Raw genomic sequence first — 10,469 nt, forward strand, 5'->3', positions numbered from 1 at the left:
AGGGAAAAAAAAAAAAAACGATTTATAGGGGATACTTAACAAAGGGAGACCTAGCTACAAGACATCTGGCTTTAATTCTTTGGTCTAAAGACCATGTGGTAATAACAGGTCAAGTATAAGAACCCTTGAGGGAGAAAGGAAGTCATACAAATGAATTAGTGGCCTTTCTAAAAGCTTGCCAACATCTACATTAATTACGTGAATGCCCTGGGTTTTTTTTGCTGTCGCAGAAATATCTGGATGCAGTCTTACAGTCTGAATTACAGAGGAAGTCAGGACTACAGGACCTAGTGGACTTTCACGATCCTGAATAAATTCTCCCTTTGTTTATATATTTGTCAATCTAAATTTTTCTTTCAGATGGCTACTGACCATATGTGGCTTTGTTTTGCACATGGGCTTAGAATGTGAATTATCCCCTGATTTTATAATACCCTCCCCTGCCTTTTCACATGAAATCTGAAACAAGATACAATAACTATTTGCAAATGTCAAGCCAAGGCTGAATGGATGTAGCACACCGAGAGTAAGCAAAACTCTGCAGGATCAAACTTGTTAAGTTTAAAAGCACGACAGCGCTTGAGCTATTTTGGAGGAACTGGCTGCTTCTCTCTGTTTGCATAGAGGATTTTGGAGAATTTTTGTTTTTTAAGGGCGTGCTGATCTAAAACCTGGGATCTCCTTTAAAAGCAACTGTTTCAGTCCCAAGGGAAAGAAGAGCATAAGAAAAGACCGTGTGCTTTTCTAAAGATCAAAAAGGGACTTCCAGATGATCAGCTTTCATGGATGCCAGCATCTCTTTTACAGGAAGGTTTTGACCTCCCAGGTCACAAACACACAAATCCCAAGGCATCACATTTACCAGGGATGCTTCTATCTCACTGGAAGGCATGCAGGAGGGAAATACAGCATACCACTGAGTACTGAAAGTGTTAACTTACCATAATGGCAAATGCAAGCAGGCAGACCCACCCCCTCTCCTGCCCCTGCAGGAAAAGGGGCAGGGAAGTTTATATTTTAATTTCCTGAAGTTTCACTCAGTGTGTTTCATTGCCTGTGTAAGCCAGATGTGCAGTGCCCTGAGATTTACCTCATCTATTTAGTATATCGCAACAGAAGTTTACAACAAATTGAGCTGCAAATTGCCCATGTTAGCTAAACCTCTATGACACATCTGTGTAGAAAAAGAGAAAGTCTGAATTATTAACCAACAAGACAGATAAAGCAAAACAGGGTAATAGCAGGCTAAAAGCAAAGCCTCTGCTAACCGTGTGAGGCTGATTTAATACTCAAGTCACAATTGTCCCAAAGCAAAGAATAAGAAAATTCTGAGTACATGGAGTTAAACCTTTTAATATCATGAGATATAGTTACAACCACAACACAGTGCACACAGACCAGGGAAGTTAGCACCAGGACTCAATAAATAAAATTCACTCTGCTTCTACAGTCAACACCTAGTCATCCCATGGCCAGAATGTTACCTTGGCCCTGGGCCTTTCCAGCCGCTATCTGCTACACTTGTCCTCTTGGCTTCTATCCTCCGGTGGTATGGGACCATGCCACTGGTAGTGGGAAGACTGGGAAGAAGAGCCCCTGTAAGCAAATTTCCAGTGTTTTGCACTTGCTGCTTGCTGCTGTCCCACCGTTCCCTTACAGCTTAAAGAGCGACATGAGGATTTGGACCCAAGGCATGGATCAGCCTGACTGTTGGATATCCTTGGGTGAGCAGCCCCTTATCCCCTTCTCCCTCTTGGGGAAGAAATTTGACTGGAGAAGGCACTGGTTGCCTGGAGCAGGAGGGTGAACTGGGATCTCTGGATCCTGCCAGCCCTGTGGTGAGTGACAGCCCACCTAGTGAGGGTTGTGCATGGAGAGATGCTTCTGGTGGAAAACAACCACTACCAAGTTTTCAAACACTGCTGACTGATACTGTCTAAATGAAGCCTTGCTTAGCACAAGGTGCTTGAGGGCCAAATTATCAATTTACAAACCCCACTGTAATAACAGAGTTTGCAGAGTTCCTCAGTCCACCTAACAAAAGACCAACACACCCTTCACCACCACCCTGCCCCCCACCCCCAGTAACAAAAAAGAACACCCACCCACCCTCTTGCCCCAGCATGCATGGTTGCATTTATTTCTTGCCGGGGGAAACAGAGCTGAACATTCTTAGAATACTAAGGTCTGACTTTTACAGAGCTTTTAAAACTTGGAAGCCACAAAAATGATTCCATATCCAAGAAAAATCTTTAAAATACTTTAACCCTAAGCTCTCCAAACACAGTCTGCTCCTGTTTTTTTCCCCTTTACTGAATGAACCACAACATGCTGCTGATTTTTTTTACCCAGAACACTGAGAGGAGACAAAAGTAATTTATTTGGCAAGGAAGACTGAGGAAGATGACAGTTTTGCGTACAATGAAATTCCAAGTGCAAGCTGGAGACCTCAATTTTGCCGAAGTCACGCAACTTCTATGCGGTCTTCTTGAAGTTTGTGAGACTCCGACGAGACTCATTCTATACAGGATGAGCTTTTAATTCTGAGGTAGCTACCTTGGATCCCAAAAATAATATTTATAATTCTCAGTGCTGCCCAGAAATCATTTCAGAGAAAATGAAGAATTTGGAATAGTAGAGTAGGACTCCAAAACAGCAATAGGTGTCTTATATCTTTACATTTAGTACAGCAGTGAATGGAAAAGCAGTAGCCTGGATTTCAGTTTAGGTAAATACTCCAAAGTTTACCAACACACCAGAAAGGCTAGAGCTAAAAAACCTTGGGGAACCACCAAATTCAAAATCCCCAAATAAGGGCATCAATTAAGAATATCTTTAAAATAAGCATAAGCAAGTAAGTATAGGACTAATTGGATCAATACGTAAATACTTTCTCAACCCACAATAGCAAAACCACAGGGTTTATGAAAGTAAAGTTCTAACAGATGAGAAAATTTACATAAAAAATTTCTATTATCTAATGTAAAGCACAAATTATTGTTCAAACTTTAGAATGCAAAAGAAATAAAAGGTTTAAAAATAAAGGGGGAAAGATGGTGTTTCCTTTAAAGATAAAAGTAGAAGTTGAGGAGGTATTTACCCAAAATGTAATTAAAAAAAAAAAAAAAAAGAGAAAGTCTCAGGATAAGGGTCCTGATTCATTATAGCTTTGTGTATTATGCCTTACATGCAGATAAAATTTCATATGCACAGTGAAAGCATGAAACCCTACCACCAAGATACAACAGCTCCCCACATACCCTTTGCAGAATTGCATCTTCCAAAGTAATCTTTCAACAGACTTGAAGAATAACTTGTGTGATAAGATATCACCAACAAAGAATTACTTTTTGTTTCTCTAGACTATTTTGCCCTTCATGTAGCTGAAAAGACAGGAGAAAATGAATCTCTTTGCAAGGGGATTCCTTTAACTCTACTATAACATGATAAAGCACAAGGCTGCTTATGCATCTTGTGGCAATTGCTAGCCTATGCAATCATTTTTAGGATGCTGTTGTAGTTGAGTGTACTACTATGGTGTTTCAGAGCTAACATATATCCCAACTATTAGAAACTGAACTGAGATTTTCTTTATATCTTACATTTTATCTCTGAAAAGGGTAACTCAACATATCTAGATATTGAGTGTACCAAAGAGACCCAGTCACAAGCAACACTGGAAAAAGAAGCAATCTTACTGCTGGAAGGTATAATTCACAAGTGACACAGATCCTGTTGGAAACTATGATTATGACCTCCACAGACTGACTAAAAAACCAGAGAGGGTGTTGACCTTCCTTAGTGCTTATTCACTGTCCACTGCTATAAAAGCAAGTTAAAAAATAGCTTCCATGGGCTAAAAAAGAAATGGGTGAGAGCAGGAATTTGAGCTAACTTTAAAAATGCCTTTTTTCTGGAAGATGCCAGGGCTGCTAACTGTCAAGTCTGATACACCTCAACTTGGCCCTACAGCCAAGTAGATAGATAAACCAGGAGCCACGCAACTCACTACTCAAACACAAGAGTAAATGAAAAAGCTAGAATAATTGCAAAAAATATCCAAGGAAAGAGAGAGAATGAACTCATCCCTTCAGCAAACTACCCAATAATTCAGACACTGTCGTATTGTTGCTCCTTTTCCACATATCCACAATCTTCAGATGAGCTGCATCCCTCACAAGCCCTACCTACATGTTCTGAAGAACGTTTTCCAGTTGAGGAGGAAATGGAGACCGTTTGAATCAGGGCACGGTTCTACATCATCACATGCCCCCTTATTTCACGAGGATGGATTAAATACTTTGATTACTAAAGATTAGCTGCCAGCCTGCACAGCACTTTCCTGCCACCCTGTCCCTGCCTTCCAAACTCTTCTGAAAGGGAGGCAACCACTGCAATGCAGAGGTATTGCACAAATAAGCTAACTGGCTTTGCCACTACGGGAGACATGATTGGGCATGTTGAGCCCAAATGTCCCATACACAGTTCAGGAAGGGTTTCTGCAAACCTGTTCAAGCTTAATTTTCTTCTGCAGGAGCTTTCATGGCAAGCTGAGCTTCATGAGCATTAGCTAAACACAGGTACAAGCTCAACAGCTCCTGGCTTTGTGTGAGACGCAGGAAGACAATTATATCCCATCATCTAATTTATTGACCGAAATATACCATCTCTTACGCCTCCATAAAACCTCTGTGTCATAACATATACTAAGCTTCTCCACTATCTTGCCCAGCTCACTCCCCAGTCACCTGCCTGCCCTATCCTCAAATTGGAACACCGTAGCCAGACATCTGGCCTGCTGTGACTGAAGTCCCTGAAGACTACTGTGCAGGATGAGTGCAGTGCAGGACAGACCTTTCCCAACGATCCCATCCCTGGGAAGAACTTTCCGGAGAGAGGCACGGCCCACAGTTGCCTATCTGCGTCACTTTGGAAGCCATCACTGTAGAAGAAATGGAAGCAAAAAGAAATCCGCACCTCTAACATCCCAAATAAGTACCATGCGTAAAGAATTCTGATGTGCATTCTTTTGGGCCCAGTTTCAGTGAGCCAAAGCTGGGAATTAATTCTTAGCTCCAGCAGCTGGAAGACTGGCCTTTTATGATAATAAGAGTACTGTAGGTTATTAGGGCTACTTCCACGTTCAGGTCTCACCTTCCACCATTCCTCAACCAAGCAAACCAGCAAAGTGGGAGACTTTAGCCTACAAGCAAAATGCTTATTCAAAATTACGTTAATGAGCATAATGAATTTCACGTTGGGCTTGAAACTGAGATTTCCAAATGGAAATAAGAAGACTAAATGTGGTTACCACAGTAAATACATCTCCCCTCCCCCTCAAAATACATATCAAACATACATCAGTGTGGGTTTCTTTTGCTTTGATGCAATGTTGTGTGAAATATATAGGGAATACAGAAAAATCTTTCTCAGGGCCCGGGAAACAATAGTTCTCTGCCACTAACTTGTTCATATAGTACTGTTCAGCTGCCTATAAGGCAGCATTACTCTACTTTGAACAAAACGAAGATGTATTTTGAACTTCTGGTAGCCCCAGTTCCTATAAGAATAGAAAAAAAGAAGTACACTGGGATTTAATTTTCCTCTGTGATGTGCCTGTATCTAGGTGGATATATCGTTAATCAGAAACTATTTCTCCTAGTCTCACCACTTCCTTTAATTCTCTTGATCACCATATTTACTAACACCAGAGGTCTGTGTGGGTAAAGCGGTTAATTTGTTTACTCACCTAGAAAAAAATACACACATTTGTTGGCTGCAGAAATCTGTGCACCAAATTCAAAATGCAGATTGCGTTGTGGTTTGTTGGGGAAAGGGTGACAAGAGCTGTGTCATCCCACAGGAGTCTGTTCTCAAACATCGTTGTAAAGAGGAAGGAACTACTGAGGATGACCATTCTGTGGCAAGGGTAGTTTAAATCTCTTCCACTCCAAACAAAAAGAAGGGAAAATAGAGAAATATTCAACGGCACAGGGTGGGAGAAGTGTTTTTTGGCTCTGGTAACCACACAGCCATGAAAGGCCGCTATAATGGAAATTGGTCTGGATTTCTCTTTGGAAAAGCTGCAAGGCAGTTATTTAAATTTTTTTCTAGTCTTTGTATAGTAGGATCCACTGCCTGCAAAAGCAAAAAGAATGACGAAATTTTGTTATTTTCTTGTTTTAAGATTTCTGAAGCACTGTTGGAAGTCCCTCATTCATTAAGTATCTACAGCTCAAATAATTTCTTCAAAGCTTTTACTGCAGAATTCATCTCATGCCATTCACCGAGACAGAAGAGACTAATCACCCCACAGAGTACATTAATCACTTTAGATCACTACTTGTAATGTTTCCTTTTTGCAAAGCCCTCTGGGATGCTAAATGCGTCTTCCAGAATTATTTAACTTTCCGCTTACTGCATTATCAGACTAATCATGTTTCTATGAGATAATTTTGCTTGTACATAGCTGAGGTATGAATTTGTTACATGAACAACAAAATATCCCCCACCAAAAATCCAAAAAGTTTTGTTCCTCTCTGAGAGCAGAATAGCTTATCTAATCTGAAATCACTAGATTCTGCCTTGTAATAAAACCGCGTTGCCAAAACCTCAAAGTATATTCTCAATTTTTTTTTTTCATTTCATTGACTTCTTTTTCACTTCTTTGACTTCATACTGTGAAAAGTGTGCCATTTTCCATTCCAGATTTCAGCTATGGACAGCTAAAATACCCTGAAACTTTACTTATCCTTCACATTTAAACATGATCAAGGTGCTTTAAATCTGTGCTCTTAATCACCACTTATATCTGGTAACAGGATTATGCAGGGGAAAGAAGATGGGAGCAGCGAGCTTTGGACAGGTCAGGGCATAAAGAGAGTATGAAGAGACGTGGCTGTGAAAAAATGTGTTCAGTCCGTAAAGGTGTGTAGAGAGCACCAAAAGCAGTTCCTATGTTGACACACTAGTGATAATAAAATTTTAAAATAGTAACAAGAGTTTCACATCCGATATCAAAAAGTGACTTCCAAAAACTTTTTCAAAATGTGAGTCTTTTGTTACCTGACTCAGAAGACAAATCTTGAGAAAGATAGTTGCAATTAAATTAGCAGGAACTTTCCTCATTGTGGTGCGACCACAAGCATCCATAGGATTCAAGCCCAAGCAAAACCCTGTCAGGGTGGGCTTTGGATTGCAAAAGGTCCTGCTGAGGTCTCTGGGATTCTCCCCTATGATAAATAAGAGTCTATGTTTGTTTCGCTTGTGGACTAAAGGACTGATGACAGGCAGAAGAATATTTATTACTGAGATATACTGAGATGTATTACACATATGTGTATACAAAACAGATAATATTTGCTTCTAAGGCTAAATTGACCAAATGTGAAGAAAACCAATTATTTTGGCAATGCTAAAGGAAAGTTTAAATATTAAAAGATTAAAGATAAAGAAAGTAAAGTAGCCAAACACTTCTTTTTGTAACTGAGATGCCATCTAGCTCATGCAGAAGGCATGCAAGGCTACTTCCAAATTCTTCCTTAAAACATCAGTGTCTAAATGTCTTCTGCAGCACACTTTGGCATCTGCTCATTTTTAAAAAGCAAATTCCTCTAGAAAAACAAATGTATTTGAATGAATATGGTTTCTAAACTATATCCAAAATCCATCTGCATGTCAACACAAGTAGAAAAGGCAAGCCCATGGAGTCCCAGCCTGAAAAGTGCTTTACCTCAATACTTCCATCTAATGACTTGTTTCTTTAGCTCTGTGTCTCACCACGTCCATGCCTGTTCAAAAGGTTTTTCTTACTCTCAGAAATACATACATCAGTCCCAGCTGATTGTTTGGAGCTGTTACTCTTTCACATAGGATTGAAGGATTGTACCAACCATCTAAGCCACAATGGTTTACTGAAATATGTGGGAATGCATGCAAGTCTGCCCATAGGGATATCAAATTTGAGTCTGTATTTATGACATGAGGTTGAGAGAATTATATTTTTCTACCATATCTTCCACACTGAGATACCAGTCTTTCACTTGCTTCCTCTTACTATTTCTTTTCAGCTCCTAAGTAAAATCTCATTGAAGCACAGTCTCTAAAACCCAAGTGTGGAGGGAGAACTGTCTGGATTACTAGTCAATGACCAGAATAATCCATTTATCTCTAGTCTTTAGTCTAGTAATGCAAGTCCAGGGCAGGATTTTTTCAGCAGAAAGTCACTGCAGACAGAACATGCGTATTTATTCAACCGTAAGTGCAACAGGTGTTGATCATCAAGTCCTTTACAAGAGATAACTTTTCCTCCACTCATTCTTGCACCTTATTTTCCCTTCAAGAAGGCATTTATCCTGGACAGCAATCTTTAGATACACAAACTTCTCATACATCAAAAAGGCTCTGAAGAGAGAACCCAGGGAGACAGGGGTGCAAGTGCCTTTCAGAGCGTATGAGGACATGGCCTGGGAGAGCCTTTCTCCAGAAAGAGAGGAGAGGGCAGCAACAGCCAGGCAGCCTGAGATGCAAGCATACAGCATCTATTTCCTACCAGGTATTCTGTTCTGCGGTAAAGAACCAAAATCCTTCTCTGACTCTAATGGACAGACACTTGAAAAGCCACAAAACCAAAAATATTCCAGTTCTTCATTTGAAACACAGGTAGAAAAGGAGCACAAAGAAGTTTCTCCAAAGCGGATTTCACTCATTTCATATCACCACCCATTAGCGGACACAGTATTTGTCTCTTCACAGGGTCCAGAGTTCTCTGAACTACTGCACTACTTGGTGCATATTGCTAAGAGGCGTAGTAAAAATCTCCAGCAGCCAAAAAAAGCGAAGTGAAATAAACATTAGATCTCCAATTTTCTGACATCTACCTTAACCACTTGTGGTGTCCTCTTCAGTAAAATATACATCCTTAAAAGTTTAAGTTGTAACAGGCACTTGAGTGTCAATTAAATCAAAGAAACTTTGAAAATGCTTTTCTGAGATGGTTATTAACATCTCCTTTTCTGTTTGCAATATTTACTTCACCAGAACATACCAGTACTCGGTGTTCGGTACGTGCAGCTGAAGAAATCACTTAGGTATTTATAAATATTAAGTCTGAAACACAATTTGATTCATGAAAGCTAGATTAGCGTCTTAGTAATTCTAAGTTTATTACTAATTTTATTGCTACTTTTGGTTTAAAATTTAAGCTTTTCCTATAAGAACACTGAATCTGAAATTTCCTGTGGTATTATTACAACCAAACCACATTACAACCTTCTTCTACTTTGTATTCATTAAGCACAGTAAAAACCAAACCATAGTGCAGGGATCACCCACATGGAGTCAACAAAGATAATATTTTGCCATAAACTTCTAAATATAGTAGTATAACTACTATAGCAATGTCATGTGTCAAAGTATAACAACATTCTTAGCAAATGATGAGAGTCTTTAATAAAATATTTCAGGAAAAATTATGTCTACTCAGAAGTGAGACAGGATAAAAAGTTAGGATTCAATGAGGAAATAAGAAGTTTCATCACGGTCTACTCACCTCAATCACTTCAGGTTGGGACATCATGGAGGACGGCACCAAGTCGGTGGGGATATCCATGGTAGCTTAAAATGTCCCTGTTGTCGTTGCACCCTTCCTTGGCACCTGCAAACCCTTGGTAGTAATACAGAAGCACTTCCTCAGACACTAGTCATGCTGGCATTTGCTCCTAGTAGGAAGGAAAAAAAAAATTGTTGAGATTAACAAGAGAACTGGGTAAGTAGTCACCACCCAGGCCCCTTGGCTACTGCAAAACTAGCCTGTCAGTTTGCACAACCGAACTTGCTTACATGACCATTCATGATAGATTTGCAGGAGAAGTTTCAAAGCCTACATTGCAATTTGGTTCGCAAGAGCAAAACAACTCACTTGATCATACAAACTAGAATTGACACAAACTGAACACAGCAAGAAGGCTAAAGCACAGAGCATGCACATGTTTGCAAGAAAAGATTACCTATAGAGCACTGGAATCATGATAATGTTCGTCTTCTTCCTTTTCAACGCCAAAAGAAAAAAAAAACCCACAACCCCCTTACAATACAGTACTTATAGAATTACTTGCTGGAATTTAGGGTACATTTATTTCATTAACAAGTATTGTTTTACAGTTCACTGATCACATGAACTTTTGGTCTGTATTAAGAAAAACAATGTAAACATTATGACATCCTTATCTTTGATCTATTTTAACTTATTTTTATTAATTTTACTAATTATTTTTCCAGATAGGCTCAGAAATGCTGTGTAAGGTTTGATCAGACGATCCAGCAGAATATTTCCATAACTATCATGTTTATCAAGGTTATAAACATGTGCAGAAGCTGGTCTATTATTCCGTGCAAAGAAAACCAAACAAAAGCAGAGAAAACTATAAATGGCCAAGAAATTAATCCCATTTAAAAATTCCAGACTAAGG

The 10,469-nt window shown here is 39.5% G+C and overlaps 1 protein-coding gene across 1 annotated transcript in view; it reads right to left on the bottom strand.

The window, feature by feature from the left end:
- Positions 1-9,719, bottom strand: part of LPAR1 (lysophosphatidic acid receptor 1) — a 43,839-nt gene extending 34,120 nt beyond the window's left edge. The window contains exon 1 of the mRNA XM_010139505.1: positions 9,551-9,719. Coding sequence (XP_010137807.1) covers positions 9,551-9,610 — 60 coding nt within the window. The 5' untranslated portion in view covers positions 9,611-9,719. The remainder of the gene's footprint in view (positions 1-9,550) is intronic.
- Between the last annotated feature and the right edge of the window lie 750 nt (positions 9,720-10,469).

The sequence above is a fragment of the Buceros rhinoceros genome, unplaced genomic scaffold (genome assembly GCF_000710305.1).
Source record: "Buceros rhinoceros silvestris isolate BGI_N320 unplaced genomic scaffold, ASM71030v1 scaffold24417, whole genome shotgun sequence".
Classification (NCBI taxonomy): domain Eukaryota; kingdom Metazoa; phylum Chordata; class Aves; order Bucerotiformes; family Bucerotidae; genus Buceros; species Buceros rhinoceros.